This window comes from Oxyura jamaicensis, chromosome Z, assembly GCF_011077185.1.
Source record: "Oxyura jamaicensis isolate SHBP4307 breed ruddy duck chromosome Z, BPBGC_Ojam_1.0, whole genome shotgun sequence".
NCBI classification, from domain to species: domain Eukaryota; kingdom Metazoa; phylum Chordata; class Aves; order Anseriformes; family Anatidae; genus Oxyura; species Oxyura jamaicensis.
The window spans coordinates 27,899,024-27,922,620 of NC_048926.1; the positions used below are offsets into that span (position 1 = coordinate 27,899,024).

At 38.2% G+C, this 23,597-nt stretch overlaps 1 protein-coding gene across 2 annotated transcripts in view; it reads right to left on the reverse strand.

The window, feature by feature from the left end:
- The window catches only part of PGM5 (phosphoglucomutase 5), a 94,767-nt gene that overhangs the window by 50,384 nt on the left and 20,786 nt on the right, over positions 1 to 23,597 (reverse strand). For both annotated transcript variants that reach the window (XM_035309088.1, XM_035309087.1), the window contains exons 4-7: positions 21,897 to 22,043; positions 19,316 to 19,441; positions 16,889 to 17,079; positions 15,804 to 15,958 (exon numbers count right to left, since the gene is read on the reverse strand). In XM_035309088.1, coding sequence (XP_035164979.1) covers positions 15,804 to 15,958; positions 16,889 to 17,079; positions 19,316 to 19,441; positions 21,897 to 22,043 — 619 coding nt within the window. The remainder of the gene's footprint in view (positions 1 to 15,803; positions 15,959 to 16,888; positions 17,080 to 19,315; positions 19,442 to 21,896; positions 22,044 to 23,597) is intronic.

Genomic DNA, 23,597 nt, shown 5'->3' on the forward strand with positions numbered 1-23,597 from the left:
TCTTCACTGCCAGTCAGACTTCCCATGTCTCTCGGATCCCTGACCCCCTAGGCGAGGGCTGGGGGAGCAAAGTCCCTCCCACTATAAGCAAAGAGCAGGTTTGAGACCACCTGATGAAACTGAACAGGTACAAGTCTATGGGACCCAATGACAGGTATCCCAGGCTCCTGAGGGAGCTGGCTGATGGAGTTGCCAAGCCTCTCTCCAGCATATTTGAAAAGCCCTGGCAGACAGGTGAAGTCCCTGGTGACTGGAAAAGGAGAAACATCACTCCCATTTTTAAAAAAGGTAGAAAGGAAGACGTGGGGAACTACAGACCAGTGAGCCTCATCTCTGTGCCTGGCAAGAGCATGGAATGAATCCTCCTGGAAGCAATGTCAAGGCACATGCAGGACAAGGAGGTGACCTGGACAGCCAGCATGGCTTCACCAAGGGCAAACACTGCCTGAACAATCTGGTGGCCTTCTATGCTGGAGTGACTGCATCAGTTGTCAAGGCAAGACCAACCAATGTCATCTATCTGGGCTTCTGCAAGGCCTTTGACACAGTGCAACCTGATATCCTGATCTCCAAATCGGAGAAAGACGAATTTGAAGGGTGTGCCATTAAGTGGATTGAAAGATTGGCTTGAAGGCCACACCCAGACAGTGGTGGTCAGTAACTGTCCAGGTGGAGGCTGGTGATGACTGGTGTCCCTCAGGGGTCCGTCTTGGGACCAGTACTGTTTAATATCTTCAATAGTGATGCAGACAGTGGGATTGAGTGCACCCTCAGCAAGTTTGCAGATGACACATAATTGAGTGGTACAGTCAATAGACCAGAAGGAAGGGATGCCTTCAAAAGAGATGTGGGCAAGCTTGAGGAGTGGGCCCACGTGAACCTAACAAGGTTCAACAAGTCTAAGAGCAAGGTGCTGCACTTGGGTCATGGCAATCCCAGACATGAGAACAGACTGGGAGAACTCATTGAAAGCAGCCCTGCAGAGAAGAACCTGGGGGTTCTGGTGGACAAAAAGCTTGACATGGGCCAACAGTTCACACTTGCAGCCCCGAAGAGCAGCTGCATCCTGGGCTGCATTAACAGAGGAGTGGCCAGCAGGTGGAGGGAAGGGGTTGTCCTGCTATACTCTGCCCTTGTGAGGCCCCACTTGGAGTGCTGCACCCAGGTATGGGATCCCCAGTACAAGAAGGATGTGGGGCTGTTAGAGTGGGTCCAGAGGATGGTAAAGAAATTGATCTGAGGGATGGAGCACCTCTCCTATGTAGAAAGGCTGAGAGAGCTGGGGATATTCAGCCTGAAGAGAAGGCTCCGAAGTGACCTCATTGCAGCTTTTTAATATTTAAAGGGGGCTTATAAAAAAGACAGAGAACAACTTTTTCCTAAGGCAGATAATGACAGGATAAGGGGTAATGCTTTTAAACTAAAAGAAGGGAGATTTAGGATAGATATTAGGAAGAAAATCTTCACTCAGAGGGTGGTGAGGCACTGGCACAGGTTGCCCAGAGAAGCTGTGGATTTCCCATCCCTGGAGCTGTTCAAGGCCAGGCTGGGTGGGTCTTTGAGCAACCTGGTCTGGTGGAAGGTGTCTCTGCCCATGACAGGGGGTTGGAGTTAGGTGATCTTTAAGGTCAGTACTGGACTTTGTCCGATTAAGTATTTGGCAAGAATTTCATACAGAGTACAATAATGAAACGTCAAAAGGACCCATAAGATATGCATGCTACAGGGAAAGAAAACAAAGCTTCGTAGCCTACAGCTTTCTCATGAGAGGCGTGGAGGGGCACACATCTCACGTTATTCTGCAGACCCTTACTGAGGTTGTTTTCCGTACATTTGTGCCTGTAGGTAAGTCTCAGAAAGGACATCATTAACAGTTGGCAAGACCTGTGACCTTTTACAAAAAAACGCAAGAATCTTATGAACCAACTACAGGGAAAAGACTCTCCACTAATTTGGCGTACACATGTGACCAATGATATTTAGCCTGTTTAGGCCTATTACAGTGAGGTCAGCTGGTTCAAAAGGCACTGTGCCTATGCTCATAAAAAAAGACACAAAACAGATTTGAATATGACTACAACCTGTGACACCAAACTGTGTTTTGACAGCAATTCAAGCTGGAGTTTCAGTACTCTGAATTGTCCAAGTAACAGAGAATCAATAGTCTTAGATACTTGTCAGAAGTTACTGGCTGGTTCCACAGCCTTTTCTTCTTCACCTCCTACTGTAATACTGCACACATCCTCTCAATCAGAGTCAGCAGGATAGCTCAGAAAATGATAAGAGAAAAAATGATAGGAGAAAAAAAGAAAATAAATAAATAAATAAATAAATAAATAAAAAGAAGTGTAGTTTCTCCAGCTGTCTAATCTCTTGGATTTAAAAGAAAACAAAAAAATGAAAAAATGAAAGAAAAAAAACTAAGATAGAGGTTTTCCATACATCACTTTGCTGATAATCATGTTAACTACAGGACTGCAAGAATGCTGGCAACCTTAACAATCTTGCAGCACCAGGATGTTCAAGCAATGGTCTCTTCATAGGGTACAGCAGAATAAAAAAAAGTTCAGATTGTAAGGTACCATGGGAGGTCCCTAGTCCAACCTTCTGATCAAAGCAGGGTCAACTATGAGATAAGACCAGGTTGCTCATTACTTTATCTAGATGGGTTTGGAACAACCCCCTTGTTCTAAACTATGTGTTGTCTCTTGTCCTCTCACCATACATATCTGTGATGTGCCTGGCTCCATCCTGATATTTATATAGGTGGACACTACAGGTGGCTGCTATTATGTCTTGACAAAAATATCCCTTCTCCAGGCTGAAAAAAAAACAGCTCCCAACACTTCTTTTAGGGCCTGTGCTCCAGCCCCCAGCTGTCTTGGCGACCCTTCACTGAACTCATTCCAGCTTGAGATCTTTCCTGTGTTGAGAAGCCCTGGGTCCAAACACAGTATGTGGAAGTGTTTTCAGAAGTGCTGAGAATAATCAATTCCCACAGGCTCTGGGCCATGCTCTTATTCATCCAGCCAAGAGTGTTGTTGATTCTGGGACACGCAGATGGCCCTCATCCAGCACACTGCACACCAGGACCCAAGAGCAGGTCTCCATAAAGCTGCTCTCCAGCTCCTCTGCCTGCAGCCTGCATCACTGCAGGGCTCTGCCATTTTATGGACAGGACTCACTATCTGTCCTTGCAGAATTTCATCAGGTCCCTGTCTGTTCTTCCCAGCTGTCCAAGTCCCTCTGATAGCTTCCAGCATACCAACAGGCCACTTTCCAATTTGGTATCATCTGCAAACTTAGAGTGCCCTCCATCCCCTTCTCCTAATCACTGATAAAGATTTATACAGGACAGGTCACAGGTAGACTCCTGCACTATCCCTCTATTTTTATTTTTCTTACGAGTTTATTAACAACTGGCTCATAAGCCTGACTACCAAACCAGTTATACTGACCTTTACCTGTATAGTTGTCCACCCATCCAGATCATAAAGTCCTGAGTTGAATAAAAGAGTATTGCAAAATACATTGTCAAAAACCTTGTTATGTCTGCTGCCCTACCCTTATCAACAGATTCAGTTATTGTATGACCTAGGCAATTAGCTTGGTCAGACATGATTTGTTCTAGTTGCTCCCAGACTGATACCATCTAGATTTGGACTTTCTTCCTTAAAATGCTTCTGCTTTTTTTTCTTATGCAAACTCCCCTGTGGATTTTAGAGATTGAGAGTTACTAAATATTCTGTGTGGTTGTGATATTTGGCTGGGAAGGGAAAGGAAGAAAGCAGTTTGGGAACATTATGATAGTGTTCACAGCAAGAGAGAAAAAGAAAAATTAAAATGAAGAAGAAACTACAATATGTCACAGGAACAGACTGTTATTCCAGAATGGTTGAGATTGGCAAGGACCCCTGGAGATCATCCGGTCCAAGCCCTCTGCTCAAGCAGGGTCACCCAGAGCAGGTTGCCCAGGATCATGTCCAGGTGGCTTTTAAATATCTACAAGGAGGGAGACTCCACAACCACTCTCAGCAACCTGTGCCAGTGCTGTTGTTACATGCAAACTTCTGTGTTTCAGCCTGTACCCACTGCCTCTTGTCCTGTCACTGGGCACCAGTGGAAAGAACCCGGCTCTGTCTTTTTTATGTTTGGAATACTGGATTTGGATACTGGATATTCTTTATATCTGGAATCTGGAATATTCTAATAGTAGAAATTACCAGAGTATTCCAGCACTTTTCATATATTCTGCTTATAGAAGGAATTTCATTCAGTTTTGACTGCAGTATACTACGTGAAATTAAAAGTGATTTCTCAGACTCACACTAAAAACTTACTAGTAAAAAAGTAAAAAATTACTTCAATGGTAATTTATAAGACTATTAAGAAAAGAAACCTCCATTCTCCTTTAATACTAGGTTCTCCTAAGAGCACTCTCTCACACACACACGTTTAACTCTTTTCACCTCCTTATTCTGCTTCTGGAAAGATCTTAGGCCTCTTTCATTACTCCACAAAAGGAAGCAGAAGACAGCGTTTCTGCTCCTCCAAAATTAATCTGACAATTCAAGTACCTAAGTCTTAAAGTAAGATCTGTCCTTACAGGACTCCCATATTTCTCTGAAGTGTGTTAAGTACCATGGCTCTATCACAGTTCTACAGAGAACTTCTTCCAAACCACCAAAATGTAAAGAACAATTTCCTGTCTTCTTAATTTGTAAATGATCTGATCTATTAATTTAGCAGAAGATCACACTTTAAAAAATACACATAAGAAATAGAATTTTAAACATACGGTTCCGAAATTCTGTGCCAGAAAGGTTTTCTTTGAAATCAGCAGGAAGCCTTCTCCATGAAGGTCACCCATTTACAAAAATCCTTTGATGGGAGAGGTCGCTCTTGGACTGATACCAGCTGTGCTGTCTGACACAGATGAAACTTGTTCAGACATGCTAATCCACGTGGGAGCCTTTCAAGGGTAAAGCCGAAAATAAGACAGCATAAATCCTTGAAAGTAAAAGGGGACTTTACTTTAAACTGTCTTTTAGTAGTGTCAAAGTCGTCTTTAACTGACTTGCTGAGCAATGCCTCAGATTGTTTTAGACTTTTTTAACAAGACATTTGTAGAAATTCTTGTTGCTTATTCATATTTACATACATTTTCAGATATAAGACAGATGTGTCACTAAGATGACTGTGGACTTTACTGTAGACTTTACTAAGGAGACTGTGGACTGTTGCCCAACATCTGTCCATTGCACAGTGCAAGTCCTGCTCAGAATGATTTGCAAAAAAAAATGTTTTTTTGTTTTTTTTTTTTATTCTTCAGGTAGTTTTCACGTGTGGCAGAGTAAGTGGCAGAGTAAGTCCAGACAAAAGTTTGTTTGTTAAGACTCCACATAAACTTATTTCTAATAAATCAGTCATGCTTACAGAATACGTTTATGTCCCACCAAGCATAAAATCTTGTTCTCTCTAACTTTGGCAGACAAACTGTACAAGCAGACCTCATTTACAGCCAAATCTTAGGCTGGAAACAGAACACAGTAAAGCTTTCAACTCATCTTTTCACTGATAAATGTCGAGAGTTTTCAATACAACTTTCTGCACTCAGTCCTGAAAACTGTTCACCGTACAACCAATGAACCTGTTCATTCCATGCTCAGGGCCATAGCTGCCCACTTCAACCACAGGTCAGAAGGCTACTAACTGCATAACTGCAACCCACCATTCTTAGCAGGGTCGGTTGCCTCAGGGTCAGAATTGACCAATGAATCCCTTTCAGGCCGAAAAACGAAGCTGTGTGTGAAGTAAAGATGTAAGCCACAGGACCTTTCAGCCATAGAGGACAACACAGGGTTTTCTACTGATATTTCCTAGTACACAGACATGCTTTATGTACTTTTCTTTCCAAGAAATTAAATGCAGCCACTGAAAAACACAAAAACACCATTCATTCTCTCCCAGAAAGTTCAAAAATACGCAGTACATTAAGGATAACAGCTAGATTACAAGCACATTGTAGAAATGAAACTAAGGCAGAGCTAATGAAAGGATTGCAATGCCTTGTAACAATTGCTGTTTTTTCCTCCACAAAGCTTTTGAAACATGGCATATTTATATAAATAATACATTTAGCTGCATAACATATTTGAAACTTGGAAGGGAAAAAATACTATTATTTACTAGATATACAAGCACACAAAGGACATACACAGCCTTTTTATTGCAGTGTTGTTTAAAAAGTTGCAAATCCTGAACAAATTTCCCATAACACAGCACTCAACAAATCTGTATTATACTTCTAACATGTTAAATTATATTTATGAATGTTTTATGCAGTTGTTCTTCTGCTGTATTCCAGAACAGGCCTTCCATTTGTCCTTCTGCTTCATCTAATTTAAAAACTGCTTATATGTGACATGGATTCAGCTTGACAGGGGTGTTTTAAAAAATCCACAACCCTATTCCAGATAAGAGAAATTGAGACTGACTTATCCCACTGAAGGAAGATAAAAAGAGCAGTGTCACAACTGGCAGAACTTAAACAAATCACAGTTACAGCAATTGAATGCTCCATCAGCCAAGTAGAAGGCTGTATTTATAACTTGGAGAAGTCATTATTTTGGAAGAATCCCTTAGAACTCGAGAGTGAAGGACATCCATGTGGGGAAAGGAATGCATGGTACCTATCCTGCTTCTTTCACAAACTTGTCATTAAAACAGATCATCAAGAACACATACAAAAAGCATATGGTTGCAATGAAACAAGATACTAACTTACAAAAACTTCATACAAAAGTTAAAAAAACTTCAACAAAATTCATACAATTTTTGTAAATGAAGAATTCAGGGAAATATTCACAAAGGCACAAGTGGAATTTGGTACATTGTTCTCCCTGGCAACTAAGAGTTGCATGTTTCTTTAATTGCTACTGCCTGATAAACAGCAATAAAAGGCCACATACACAAACGCATCCAAAAATGTTTTTTTGGTGCTTACAGAGGGAAGACAAGGCTGTAACCTTGATCTATGATTAAAGCACAGGAAACCCTAAGTCTCTGCTTCACAGTAGACTCATCTTAACTTATATATATCACTTAGACTTCATTTTTTCAAACGCAGTGTATAATTAAAGAAGATTAACAGTCAATGCCCAAGGTCAAACTTGCTACGTAACAGCTGTCAATGGAAACAACCAGTCCTAGAATCCTTTGAAAGTAAGTTCAGACAAGGAAGAGAAAAGCTGATAGTCTCCAAATTGGAGACCACTTCTGAAAACAACAGCCCTTAATTTCCTGGTCTTCAAATAACTTATTTATAATGAGCTTGTTGGGAGCCTACTTCCTGATTGCATAAGCTCCTTCACTTGCTTATTCCAAGGCAGTATTTGTCCCTACGCAATTATACAAGAAGGGCTGAGGTTTGATCAATGCCCTTGTGTCTGTGAAGTATTCAAGATCTTCACACTGAAGATGTGAACAGTGTCACTAAACCTCCTTGAGTTATACCTAGCTGAGTATCGATAGGCAGATTGCACGATAACTTTTAATAGTGAAAATGTTGGAATAGATTCTCTTTCAGAGATCAGACATTAAAGAAAATCTTTCAGTTAGAAAAACCTGAAGTTAAACTGCAGATTGAAACTGTGTTGTGAGAGAGTCAAGGGAATATGCTATAATCAATTTTTATGAGTAGTTGTAATCATACAGACGGGGCCTTTTTAAGCTTGCTTGACTAGATATCCGCCGACTGACTCAATTAGACTCAGGACAAGCGGCAGCACTTAGAGAGTCCCTCCTCACTCCAGCCTAGTTAAGACTTGTGCATTAGGCACTAGTTGAAGGCCTGAGTCCCTTACTCCTTCAAAATAATTCTTACAGCATAGTATCTATTTTCACCTGTTTAGTCTGTGGTCTGTGGCAAATGATGTCTCAGTTGATTATGCTCTGTACCTAAATCCATTCATGCACATGTACACCATTCTGTAAAGACACACACTTGGTGGCTACACTTCTAGATACTATTCAGCCAACACTGAACGTACCCACAGAGCTATTGCCAAAAGCAATCACACTATCTCATCAGAAAAGTCAACTTCTTAATTTTTTCAAGTTTACCAATTTATTTATGTAACTATTTAGAGTTTTCCAGAGATGAAATAACATCTATTTTCAGCAGGCTTTGTGATCTCCTGTATTCCTACTTGCTTTCAGGATTCAGGAACTAACACTGCATGCACTCTGTTGCACACATGCATTAATTGCCCTCAGGAACACTAAATCCTACATATAATGGAATGATTATAGCACAGCAGGAAAGCATATATATGCAGCACAGATTTCTGAGGAAGACACTATTTAAACTTTTATTTGTTTCCCTGACAGTCTCCTGCTGTGTCAGGGAACTGGAGGATGGGAAGCAGGGGACAAGAAGCAGCATAGGCACTTTACACTGGACAATACTCTCCAACTAAAAATGTACAGAGAGGGTCCAGTGTTTCAAGGGGAAAGCAGGTCTGTGTAGCACTGTATCCCCCAGTTGAGACTTGGGTTTAGATCACTGCCTCCCAGTAGCTCTGTCCTTCCTGGGAATCACATTCAGGGGAACATTCAGTCCTTCTTTCAGCCTGTATCAACGACTGTGCATAGTTTGATTCTGACATAACACAGTAAGCACTAAGTAATCATTCAAACTTCATTATGCCCTCATGGTTTCTTTCTATTACAACTGTTTTCAATGCCAAAGAAAGATGTTCAATATTTGTTAGTGGAAGCAACGTTTGCTTTTCTAGAGTTTCCAGGTAGGAGTTAGAGACAAAAGCAAACTGACCAAAGCTAAGAATGGAGAGGACCTCGTCTTGGGAAACACCTACAAGCCAATTCTTTTATTGTTTCCTAATTCTTACAGTGAGATAAAAACTCCTGGAGCACTGTTGCTCCTCTCTAAGCAATAATTGAGAGGAATTTGGCTGGTAAGAATGAGTAAGCAAAAATACAGCCTTTGCCATGCAACTGAGCAAAATAATACTAAGATGACAGTTAGTCGAATTAATATTTTTCATCCCATCCTTTGTGCCATTCATTGCTGTTCATAATGTTGGGGGCTTCTGTCCTACAGGAACAAAACAGGCAGAGCCATTTCAGCAAAATTTTCTGCTGAGCTTTGGACAAAACCAATCCCCCTTCAAATCCTCATCAGCACTATGAATTTAAGAGTTTCTTGCTAACAGAGATTGCCTCCTCCTGCACACAACATAGTTTATTCAGAGCCATCACATCTCTACCCTTTGATGCACGAAGATTTTTAAGTCAGAACAGTCACTACCACTGTAGGCCCCCTCAAAACCTGCCTCTAGCCAACCAGACAGTAAATGGGCAGTCAGCATACAGAAAACTAAAGTGTCAGAACTGCATTAAAAGATGGACTATCAGATGTAAAGCAGATACTGAGTGGTGAGGTGACTAGTTCTTCTCAGGATAAATATAACCCAAGCAACTAAATGTTGTTATACTGACCTGGCCATAGAAACAAAGTATTAGATAATTAGATAAAAGAATTCTCTAAACAATCCTCTTTTCCTGTACCAACTTGATTATTATTTTCCACAGCCACACAACTTCATAATTCCTACAGAAACAACTTTTGTGCACTCTTGTGATTCTCATTTTGTAGATCATTAGCTAACATCTCAGTATCCATTTCCTTTTCTGTTAAGCAGACATCAGATAAACCAGAATACAAGGATATGAAAAAGAATAGTTTGTTCAACAGTGTACACGGCTTCCCATTCCCCACAAGAAAAAGAATACCAGCCTAAGGTTATGTATTGCCAGAGAATTGAAGTCTGGAGACTTACTGCCACAATCCTGTTGATGTTGGAGCATATTAAAGCAGATGTTTCCTGTCAACTGCTATACTCTTCCTACAGTACATACAAGTATACTCCAGCAGTCACTTCAAGCAAACACATGTAAATGTTAAAAATCTCAAGTGAATTCTCTTGTAATCCACTGCTCCATCTGCTATGGGTGTATTCCTAAGCAACATTTAAGTCCTCTAGATTATTGCTTCCCTTAAATACACACTGAAAAACTATTAAGCAACACGTCATCATGCATAAAAGTGAACAAACTACTAGATTTTCTATATCTTTTCTTTCAAATACTATGCATAGCATTTTTAATAGCTGAAGGAAAAGCTTTAATATAATGATTTAGTCTAAACTATGGCCACATAATATGGATGTACCATAAGAAGATGTGTTTTTTCTTTGCTTTGCAGATAAGATTCCAGGTAAGAGAGGCCCCATGACCTCGAGGCCCCTCGTAAGACAGTAGTTCTATTGAGCCACTTCTCTCCTGTGAGAGCTACTGTTATCAATGAGATCCAGAAGCAGGCCCAAAAAGACAGCTGGGTATACAACAATAAACAAATTCATTTTGTAGACACAGATCAATCATACCTTTCCGTCATTAGCAGGGCTCTGAAAACCTAAGTGCTCTTTCAGAGACGTGGTTACACCATCAAATACAATGAAGCATGCCTAACAGCATCAATCTTTGTCTCATTAAAAAAAAAAAAAAAAAAAAAAAAAAAGTTCACATCCTTCTGACCATCATTAGCTCCATTTTCTTGTGACATCAACTGGGAAAACATTTCCATGTGTTTTATTTTTTTTATGGAGTAGTGACTGCATTGTTAAATCCCACATAGATATGCTTGAAGTTATTTCCTAACTTCTTCAGGAAGACTGAGACATAGCAAGTAGAAAACCAGTTTTGCTTCTTTTCTATGTACTATTTCTTCTAACCTACTGCATATAGCATTACAAATACTGCCATTTCCTGTTTCTCATTTTTTAGTATTAGAATGTCAAAATATAAAAAAATAAGGAATGTCAGCATTCTATAGCATGGTAGAAATGTTTTCTAAGTACTCGGTTTCTTAAGTGTGCTTTTCTTCCTTTGTTAGTGAAGTCATATTCTTATTCTCCTCAAGGAAATTAAATTGGTAACTTCACGATTTTTTCAAGCATAGCCTGTCCATCCTATCACATGCTGTAGATCACAGTTGGCCCTGATTGGCCTTTTCCTTTATTTGTATCTTCTAATTTAGTAACAAAAAAGACTTTTCAAAGTATTTTAAACAACTATTCCAATGGAATTGGATAGTTCTAGACATGCATTCAAAGCCAAACTATGACTAAGTAAAGTTACCATTCTTCAAGATTAAATCTAGCAAGATAAGTGAGACATCTAAGCAACTTATTAAAGTAAACTGGTATTAATATGAATAAAATTTACCACTTATCTTTGTCTATAAGATCTGCTCTGAGTTTACTATTTCAAATGGAATACATACAAGCTTGAATGAATGACATTCTACATGTGAGTGAAATATTTAAGCATTTAAGGAATTTGTTTTAGTCGTTACACTGGGTGTTACCATGCAGGTGTTGGCAGCAAGGGCATGGGTCTCACGCTGGACCCAGATAGTTTCAAACAGCTCCAAAAAGGACAAAGCACAGTGCACAGCTAAGACCAGCAGACAAGATTGTGGCAACTTGGAGAAAACAAACTTTTGAAAGGGTAAAATATTGCCCAGCAATGAGGGCTTGGCAATATAAAGCCCAAGAAACAACTCGACAAACACCAAGGTCTGTGAAGGAGTGGCAGGAGATTCCCCCACAGACCACAGAGAGAACAACAGTGGAGGAGATATCCATAGTGCATGCTGTGGGTTACCCCATGCTGTAAGCTGGTGGATATTCCCTGAAAAGCACTGCCATCTGTGGAGAGCCCACATGGGACAAACTTTTTCCTGAAGGACCCATGTGGAGACCCCATGTGGAGACCCCATGCTACTTTAGGGCAGAAGTGTAAGGAGAAAGGAGTGCCAGAAATGGGCTGCTATGAAATGGCTGCAACCTCTACTCCCCAGCCTCTTGTGCTGCTTAAGGGAAAAAGGTCAAAGAGTTGGGAACAAAGAAGTAAAGTTAAGCCTCCAAAAAAAGTGGGACGTAGGAGGAAGGTATTGTTTTAATTTTTGTGGGTTTTTTGTTTCTCATTACCCAAATCTGTTTTGATTGGCAATAAATTTCCCCAAGTTAAGTGTGTTTTGCCCATAATTGGTAAGAGATCTCCCTGTCTTTAGCTTGACCCATGAGCTCTTTCATCCTATTTTCTCTGCCCATTCTGTTGAGGACAGGGAGAAAGCTGTGAGGCTTTCAACTCTCTCCCGTAATATCTTCATAGACAAAATGATGAAACACACAGCAGTTAACTTGACAGTGAGGCAGATTGAAAACTGGCAGAAAAAAAGCTCAAGCAGATGTGATCGGTAGCACAAATTCCAACTGGAGACCAATCACTAGGGGTGTCCCCCAGGGGTCTATACCATGGCTTTATTTGTGACCTGGACAACTGGGCAGAGTGTACCCTCCACAAGTCTGCAGATGATACAACACTGGAAGGAGTGGATAATATACTGGGTGGTTATGCAGCTACTGCAAGGGACCTTAACAGGCTCAAGAAACTGGCAAACAGGAACCCCATAAGGGTCAACACAGGGCAATGCCAAGCCCTGCACAAAGGCAGGAATAATCCCAGGCACTCCAGTACATACTGGGGGCCACTGAACTGGAATGCAACTCAGCAGAAAAGGACCTGGGGTCCTAGTGGACGATGACTTGACCACATGCCAGCAATAAGCCTTTGTGGCAAGGAAGATGAATAACATGCTGGGCAGCATTAGAAAAAGCACTGCCAGCAGATTGAGTCTTACTCACTACTTAGTACTGGTGCAGCAGGATCTGTGATCCTGTCTCCACTTCTGGGCTCTCCAGGACAAGAAAAACATGGACCTACTAGAGTAGTTCTAGCAAAAGGCCACAAAGAAGTCTATGGGATTGGAGCTTTTGTCATACTAGGAGAGGCTGAGAGAGATGGAATTTTTAAACCTTGAGGAGAGAAGGTTCAGGACAGAATCTTACCAATGTGCATAAACACTTAATGAAAGGGAGGAATGAAGATGGAGACAGACTCTACTAGTGGTGCCTAGTGACAGGCCAGGAGTCAATGGGCACAAATTGAAATACAGGAAATTTTGTTTCAGTACAAAAAATAAATGTTTAATGTGAGAATGGTGAGACACAGGATGAGGTTGTCCAGAAAGGTTGCAGAGTCTCCATTCTCGGGAGCACTCAAAGCCCAGTGGACATGGCCCTTAGCAACATGCTCTGGTTGATCCTGATTTGAACGGGGGTATTAAACTAAACGATGTCCAGGCATCCTTTCCAGCCTCAACTATGCCATGATTACTTCCTTCTTTTTTGCCAGGATTAATATTCACGGTACACTTCTAATTTAATTTTCAATGCTTTCTTCACAGTCCATGCTTGCAGCATGAGCTGTATGGGCAGATATAGAATGCGCTTCTATGACAATTGCCCCTGGAGCGCAGAAGACAGTCTATCAAAAAGGAATAAAAAGGATCAGGAAACAAAAAAGACAATAGATTAAAAGCATACACAAGTAAGCAACAACTTGAAACCTACTCCAGAATTTAAAAAGCAGTATTATATTTTCTTTTCTGAATGTTCTACTAAGAACACAAAATATTTTCCAAACTGACTTAATTATATTGGAGATGAGATACGTAGCAGAAAACAGAGATGGTATTGTCACTCACACTAAACAACATGCTGTCTGTTATCAGCCATCATAATCTTGAAGAGAAAGGATTTCCCTTTCCTTTGTGGAGAGTTCAGGTTTCTGATACTAAACATTATACTAGTGTGCTAATTCTACACAGAACCTCTCAGTCTTGTTTTTTTTCTTTTTGTCTCAATGCACTGGGGGGGTATTCTTGTCCTTCAAAAGTACAACTCACAAAATATACATTTATTTATTTTTTCTTGTAAGTTAGCTTTTTAGTCCATGAGAATGGAATCATGAATGCTTTAGCATTTTATTTTATATACAGTGTCCCATAAAAAGATTTCACTGACACTAGTACAACTGTCCCTTATGTATAGAGATATATGAAATTGGAATCCAATTCAACATGGAACTCCTTCAGGCAATATATTGGATTTCAGACAATGACATTCCACAATTTTTTTGAAAAATAGTTCTTATAGAAAACAATCTTTCCTGGATGTTAAGCAGTTCCTTAAGTTGGGCTCCAACAGGAATCCTGAAAGGCATGACGGTCCAATAGTTCTTCTAGTTGATCTTTGAGGAAGGTGTTTATAATATTGCTTACTGTATATCAATGCATGTAGCCAACCCCTTATATAGAAAAAGTGACTTGCTTAAGATGAACTACTGTGTGTGATTTCATGACTAAGCTGGGCTCTTCAAGGGCTGAGTTCAGCACTGGCACATGGAAGATAAGCAACTTATAGAATTTTGGCCACCAAAGCATGTGAATATCGGGATATCATTATGGCATTATTACAGAAATTTCAGAATTCAGGTATTTTGGATTGTTGTGAATCTAAATGAAGAATCACAAAACAAAAGTAATCATCTTTGAAAAGATGCAACTTTTAGATCTTCAGGAAAACACAGACAACCTCAAAACAAATGAGAAAAAAACAAAAGTGTCCTGGATACAAGCAGCAAACATCATTATAATAAATATTTCTAAGAATGACTAGGACAATATTTACATCCTCCCATCATTATCAATTGCTCAGTTTTATTTAATAATAAGGTTTAGCTCCACCAAGCTAAATAAGGCAGTAATGACTATGAGACAATCTGTGCTCCAGAAGGTCAAATAAACATTGTCAAGAACATATGTCAAGTAGTCACAGTGTTACTGAAGGGGACTTCACTACATTCATACATTCTGACGTATTACCCAGCTTTAAGAAGAAAGACAAACATATTTAAAAGTCACAGTCTTCAAGTCTTACAAGAATGTACATACTCTGGGTTGTATAACCAAAATGAACCTCAATTTATTTCATGTAGTATCTTAATACAATAGTAGCTTACCTACAAGTAAGGAATATTTCCTTGAAGATTCAGTCAATCATTAATTGAAGCTGCTAGCTTTAAATTTAGTAAATTTTCAAAATTTTCCAAATAGGGAAGCACCCTAATATTCTTGCTTTTCAAATAGTGATCAATCTTTTCACATAAGCTACATTTCATTTTAAAATGACTGTTTCCTGATTAGACAAATTTAATAGGAGCAGCAGATCATTCTTCTGTTAGTAAAGCTATGCAGCCAGATTAATACTGGGAAACAATTATCACTGTGAACACTCTTTCCACATGGAAAATCTAAAGCAATAACATTTAGCTAGGAGGAGATTTATAGAAAATTTAGGCCTAGATGAGACTTGTCTAAAATCCAGCTGCTAACATAGGATGCACCTTCAGTAGGTTTGTTTTGGAGCAGATTGGCCTTGTCAGAAATAGCTTAAGTATACTTTCAACTGGCCTTGATTAGGCTGTAAACCATTATTTATTAAGAAAAACAGTGAAGTTATTTGGAAAAGGAATTACCACTCAGTGTTCATACTTTCAGAAAGATTTTACCGATTTAGTTCCTTTTCACATTGTATTAAACTTTTTTCATCCAGGTTTGGTAATATTAATCTAGGTAAGATTAAAACATCCTTGAAACTAGTTAAAACAATCAAGCACATATAGGTTGTAAAAATCAGAAGCTCTAATCAGAAAACTGGTATTTTGGTAAATTTTGGTATTGCTATATAATACAAAACAGAGAGATAACTAATGAAATAACCAAGGTGATAGAGATATATGTTTTGTCTTACTTGTCCAGGGCTGTGCTGGTGGGCATACTCCTACCAAATCCTCGGACACCCATCTGACAGAAGTATGGAATGCAAGACAGATTGGCAGCAATAATTGCCAACGAATCAGACGCGTTAACAAAGAAACCATTTTGGCCAAGGATCATGTAGCGGTCCTGAAGAAGGCAGGAGATACAAAAAAGCATCCTAAATATTACATTTTGGGGATAGGTAATTTCTTTTCTTAGATCCACTGTAGATACAGTAAAAAAGGAACAGGCTTTGGGTTAGCTGGATGCTTGTTTGGGCAGAATAATTTATTGTCATTGTCCTGAAAGCTTTATAATTTCACTATCACACCGTAAGTCCCTCAAGCCCTACAAACAAAAGTTCCAAATCAGTCCCTAGCATCAGCCTCCTACATGATACTTTAGTAGGTCTGTTCCTGCCAGGGAATGCTTGTGTAGGAGAATCTTTCTGCCAATGTCACGCACTATACAGGGAGTAGGAGGGTATTTTGTGTATAAGGACAACAAAAAACAGCTTCTGTTCTTCACAGCCTTTTAATCATTCCCACTTCCTGTCAGGTCAGAAAGCTGTTTCTGTAATACTTTGTTGGTAGGCTGATAATATGACATTAAAAAATAAATAAATAAATAAACAAGATTAGGATTAAGTGCTTTATTTAGCTAAAAAACCTTCAGTTTGTGATGTTAACCAAAACTGTCTTCACCTAGTTACTTAGTTACTACTTAACTGTGACAAGTCAATATTATCTGCATATGCTGCTGCCTTTTCCCACCTGGGGAAGTTTTACACCAATACAGAGAAAAATAAAAAAATAAAAAAATAAATAAAAAGCCTCCTATTTAAAGAATTCTCATTCCAGACTCACATCCTGTTCAGTTTGCAAACATCTGCAGGGCCGAATTACCCCATATGTGTCTGATTTATGAGTACAAACATTATAATCTTTGCTTGAAGGTATCATCACACCATTTTGAGGACTTACTGAAAAGCAACTAAATTATACTTACATGTCCCATATATGACCCCAGATAAAACAACAACTACAGTGAAACCTCCAAATGGATTAAAATACTTACTCCATCTGCATCAAAAGCAGCTCCAAATCCATACTCTCCACCTCTCATAGCCTCCAGCAAGGCAGTTGCATATGTTAAATTGGGATCAGGACGTTGTCCACCAAAATCCTCCAGAGGAACACAGTTTATGGCAGAATTTGCAGGAGCTCCTAATTCATCACACAGGATTCTTCTCACATAAGGTCCCATAACTGTAAAAACAGAAATCTGCCATGCAATCACAAGAGCATATGCTTGACATTTAAATTTTTCACAGTACCGTGGAGACTTGATACAAAACATACTTCCAGCAACTCTATACATCTGTCTTACCAACAGAAGACAAACTATTATTGCATGTAAAAGTATGTGATTGTCCCCAGAGTAAATGATCAATTGGCAAGTCAGCATCAAAAACACACTGTCCCACTAGTGGAAGTGAGGAAGTAATCACTGAAGAGTGAAAAATCAAAGTTTTATTTAGCTATTATTAGGAAAAGAAATTATCATATACATTTAGGCGTATTCCTTACTAAAATAAAAATGAGATGCTATTTCAGGTGTCCCAGATTGCAAGTAACATTTTAACAAACATACTAGCAAAGAAAGTAAACAATATGGGAATACAAATGGGAAATAAGCTCCTCTAAGGTTTCTAATTCCTATTGAAATTACAACAGATTTGTCCACCAACTAATTTTACCACATTCTTTCTACTGTCAAGTAGATAATAAAAAAAAGTTTTATTTCAACTAACTCCAAAATGACTCCCTTATTTTTTTATGATATAGTCAAATAAGACCCCAGTTCATGTTATTTTATCATAATAGTATAGGCAATACTGTGGACTATACAAAAGTAACACCAAGGCTCATTTTGGAGCTGCTTTTTTTTTTCACCTACATTCCACATTAAAATCTCATATTTCTTCTTAATTCCCTTGTAGGACTTACCCATCCTGATGTTACTTTCTGAACAAAAGCATATAAATTTATTTTCTTCAACCTTCAAGTCTTCATCTTAAATAACTACAAGGAATATTTTAAAACCTTTAATAGTAAATGTCTATCATTTCAGCCCAGAAATAAAAGGAACCTAAATACACATGCACCTTGAAATGCAGTCATTACCAAACTATATGAAATATTAGTCCATCCCACAGTTAAATCTTTTGCTTCTATGGAGAAACTGTAACATTAGTTGTGTCTGAAGTCTACACTTGAGCATTCGGTGGCTGAACAGACACTAACAACTGACTGAGCTCTCTGCATTCCTGGTGCAAGTGTGAACAGGTCACTCAGAGGTAAAAAAAACACAAGCAACTGCTTGCTCACTTGCTCTTGCTCCCTCTCTCTCCACACATTACACATTATTGCAAGAAATTTGTGTTCAAGAAAATTTAGATGCCAGTTCCATAAATATACTATAAATGATGATTCAGGTTCTTATTGAGAGTAGACTCAAGATAAATTATTCTTTTCAATGCCAATGTCAAACTACCAGTGTCTACATGCATAAAGGCATATTCCAGAGTTGAAGAGCTAGTTACAACTATATTATGGTTGGTGGCTCACTTTTGGCAAATGCACTTCATCCAGGAAGGCATTTTGATGAGTTGCCACCAAAAAATGACAAATCCCAATTCCTTTGATAGACTTTTCCAGTGATTAACCACCATAACCCATAAATACGTGTGCTACATTTCAATTTGAATTTGTCTGGCCTCAGATTTCTACTGTTGATTCTTCTTGGTATTTTGGAAAGAGACAACTGGCCCATGAGTTCGCTGAACAAAAATGAGAAAAAATAACTGTTGCACAAACTTCTTGTCTATGCTATTGCATGTGTATTTATAATACAGCTACTTCTCCATCACAATACAAAGTCATGAAGTCCTTATTACCTTACCACCTTGTAAACAAAATGAACAAACCTGTTCCTTTAAACTTCTTGTGATTCACCAGTTTTTCTAACCTTTAGCCAGACCATGCATCTTTTTGGACACTGTTAGCATTTTTCAGTACTCTATAATAGATGCGGGCATCAGAGCTCTACACACTATTTCAATAACATTCTCTCCAAAACTGTATGTGACACAAAGCATTCCCCTCCTCATTGCTCAGCCAACTCTTTGAGGACTCATGGGTGCATTTTTTTCATGTTTAAATAATTTCATACCATTTACCCTTAGTACAGACTGTCCTGCAACATCCTTGGTAACTATACACTGCAAATACTTCATCATCCTTTCATGGCAAGATTAGCTCATCAGCTAGTAAGGGGTCTAACCCATTGTTAAGACTGCCTTTGTTACTAGCCTAATGTTCAAATCCTGTCTTACTACCCCAAGTTTTTTCTAAAAAATCTGACTATTATACACTGTACCTTTATTGGTAAACCACTGCAGTGTACTCACAGCTTTGTCCTAACAGTAACTTAAATTCATACCTCCATTCATGGCATCAATCCTTATTTTAATCTGGTTGGGTCCAGTCAGCAAATTTCTGATTGCATTGAAGTCAAATATATTTCGAAGGAGATTGAGGTAGATATCCACAGAATCAACAATTTCCACTGGAAAAAAAATAAGGTTAAAAAAAAAAAAATGTACAGTTCACATATGGGAACATGTCTCCCAGAACAGTTTCACAACCCATGCACCTGAACAATAATCGGAGCGTGCAGCCTCTATATAATATGGATTTGCTCTGAAGAACACAGAGACAAAGTAAAAGATTTCTACTGATTTCATTGTGGCTTCCATCAGGCTTTAAGCCTTGCACAGGTTAGCAGCTTTACCTGCTAAAGGACTGCAGAAGATGGAAGATGTCTGTGTGGATATAAAGTCACAGTTTCTATTATCTGACAGCAGTATCTGTATCACCCCATCAGGAGAGACATTCGGCCTACTCCTCTCATTTTTTTGACACCTAGAAAATCTGTCTCCAGTTTGTTGTCAATTCACTGCTATACTTTTGCATTTTATATCTTACTGACTCAGGAAAGTTAGGTTCAAACACAACATCTGTTTTGTTTTGTTTTTTTTTTTTTGCTAAGGTCTTGCTAATCTGAATTGTGAATTCATAAAGGCACATAGATACAATTTTTCTAGTTCTGTCAGATGTAAAACAGATCAAACTAAAATGAATTAATGAAAGTAAGTCTGTCATAATCAAAGCAGTTATCAAGCACCTGTCAAAAGCCATGCTTTTCAGTCATCTTGGAACATATTACTTTTCCTAATTAAATTAAAAAGCATATGTTATACAAATGCTTTTTTATCTGGTTAAATGAATATCTTGAAATAATTTAGTTACAAGTTAAATTATTACTTAGAATATCAGCCAGTTTTCCTCAGAAACACTGACCTCACCCCACTGCTCTTCTTCAGCGTAACATGAAAATGACACAGATATTTTTGTGCCTAAGAAAAAAGCTTAGAATAGATTAGGAAAATACACTTGAACTGAGAAACAAACCAAAAAATAAAAAATAAAAATAAAAAAAAATCCCAAGGCTGAAAGTAATCTGTAAAGCCTACTTGAAAAAGAGTCAATTCTGTGGTATAAAGTGACATTCTCAAAAATTCACTAAAAGACAGTTTTGTATATCTTCTTAGTCCTGCTCCTAATAAAGTATATGCAGGATCTAAGCTTCTCACAAATGAACAAATGCCTCAACTTCAGTGGAACTGCTCACACATGTTAAGGTAAAGTGCATGAAAGAGTAAAATCGAAAAATTATTTTAGTTCCTGCCAAATCTAACTGACTTATTATCAGTTGTTTCAACACCTCTGTAGCCTTGCTTTGCAGGAGTTAGTTCATACAACTGAGTAATGAGAAGTTTGAAATATATCAGATAAAATCTTAAAATACTTTTTAAATTATTTTCATTCTTTCTGCAGTTTGATTTTGCATTCAGACCTGTGTAAATTTTATTTATTCATGTACCTGTAGGCCAATTGCAGGAGGGTTCTCTGGCAGCTATATTGTCCCAGAATGATGCATTCTGGGGAGAGATGATTGGGAAACAATTTTTCCTCAGAAGAAAATTCAATAAAATTGAAGTTATTTTTTCAATCTATTTTTATGCTACTTGTCAGGTATTTTGTTTTGCTTTTTTCAATTTTCATTTTGAAAAATACAATTTGGAGAGATTAAAATGCTGAAAAATCAAAATTCAGCAATCAAGTATGATTCTGGAGTAATGTTAAGAGCTGAATTTTCTTTGCTTTTTGTTTGCAATAGAAGCCAAAAAGAACATTATTTTAAACGACAACAGAAACAAAACAAAACAAAACAAAAAAAACACATCATTTAAGATTTGTATTTAAATCACAAGCTTCATCTATCAAAATGTACTTTCCCTCAGAAAATGTTTTGTGGAAAACCAAGTGGCTTTAATTCTAGACCATCAAGAATGTGAAATAGTTCCCAAGGCCACACAGAAGTTTTACACTATTTGGAATATTCCTCTTCTGGAGTTCTTCCTTTGCTTTTGACTCCTTCAGGACGAAATAGCAGTGTTATCTCATTTTAAGTCAAGTGTAGGCATAAAATTGTGGACATCCTTAAAATTAAACATGTGCTTCATGTTACTTCACATTTTAAGTTACTCCTTCTGTATCTCACAACTTTTCAGAAAGGAAGTATGAGCAAAGAATGAGTAAAGGAAGATTCTCACAAACTGTTCTGCCAATAAGACTTACATGAGCAAACTATTCCTAGCCCAAAAATCTTTGTGTTTTGTGTTTAACCACTAGCAGGCCTAAGCACATATATTCCACAAAGGTATTTGACTAAATCATAGAATGATAAGGCCCAACTCACTTGCAGTCCATGCCTCAGCTCCCTTGTGTGCAAAACAAATGCAACACTTACCTGTACTGCTCAATATTTTGAGAACTGGTAGTAGTAAAGCATTCTGAAGAAATGAAGTTTTGTTTAAATAGTTACCAACTATCATTCTGCAGCAACTCTAGTATCTAGAATAAACAAATGTAGCATGCATAAAAGCCTATGTCTATACCTCGGAAAGGTTTGAATTTGTTCTCTAGATCAAACTCTTGTCTTCCTAAGCGAGATAAATCAACTCTGAGATCAGGACAAATGGCATATTCCTCCAAGGTTTTGCTGATTTGATAAATTTTGTCTGAAACGGCATCTGGAGCAGGTCCTATAAGAAAAGAGAACATGTTGTTTCATTTTTTATATATTTTTTTCAAATTTTAAGATTTACAAAAAAAGTTTGCTACTTTAAAAAAAAATGTTTAAGAATGTCTCAGCACTATTGAACAATAAACCACAAAAAAAGGAACACTGTAGTAAAATATGGTCTTTTCTTACACTGCAACATATTTAACACATTTTTTGAAAAAAAAAAATACAACATACAGTGCATGTTGTATTGTACAACAATACAGTGTATTCTCACTCAGTGCATTCATAAAATGTATTTAAGTCAATCATTACCCAGAAAAAAAACAATTACAGCCAACTTTCCTTGGGTTTACTGCTCAAAGACTTTGACATTTTTTTCATCTACAACAAATCTCAACATATACATTAATGTAAAAACTGTCAGAAACAGTTTCTGGTATTTTGTAGGGCTTTTTGCAAATGCATACCTGGGAAGCTGAGATAGTTTGGTGTTTCACTTAATTTCATTAGGCATAGGTTATCACTAATACATTATCAGATGAACAGTGTTATTTTATTGCAGCTTCCATCCAATGGCTTAATGAAATATATCTTTGTTAGAATTCAAAATAACTTTATCGCTTGACAAGCAATTCTGACCTGGAACAGTTAGGTCATTGAAAAACAGAAATCATGTCTTACTCATGCATTACTTTTATTACCAAATCCTGAGGATAGACTAAATTTTACAAGATTTACTGACAATCTGATAAAAATTGCAGGCTTGATGTAGAAATTACCACATAAACTATGCTGTATGTAATGCAAGATTTCAGTCAAAGTTACAACAGAAGGCCATTCTGGCTTATCTGACACTTCTCCTACACTTCCACTCTGAAAAAATGACTTCCTATATTCTCTTTTATGTTCACTCTCTCCTGATCCAATGTCTCAGTCTTTTCACCACTAAATTCCCACCTCCTCTAGCAATGCTGCTGTATTCAATGCAGTTTTGCCACATGAATCACCTTGCCACATCTCAGATCTAGTACATCAGAATAGTCCAAGGCAATACAAGTAATAGTCGCTTAACTCTTTACTTGGCTTAGAAAATGACTTCTTACTGGTCTATTCCAAACCTACCCATAGGGTGAGGACAGGTTTAATTAGCTCTAGATCATCCTTGATGAATGGATATTGCATCTAGTAATAATTCCAGCTAAGGCAATCCCATAGTGTCACTCTGCATTCTCTCCTACAGCTACAGAAATGAGCCTGTTTGCCTAGCCAGGATCTGCAAAATAGACTGCATGAGAACACTGAGCAACAGTAGCCTCCCCTAGGAGCTTGTTGTGGTGCTCAACTGTTCTCTGAGACAAAAAGTCTTACCTGGTGCTTAAACCACCTTACCTCAATGGCAACTTAAACCAACTATTTTACATTTTGTCCTTGCAGATTATCATAAATAATTGAACCTTGTGACCTGTGCTTGAGGAGCACAGGTATATATATTTATATATTTATAAAGGTTTAAATTTAAAGTTTAATAGCCTCTGAATTTTCTTTTAAAATGCAAAATACATCCCCCCCC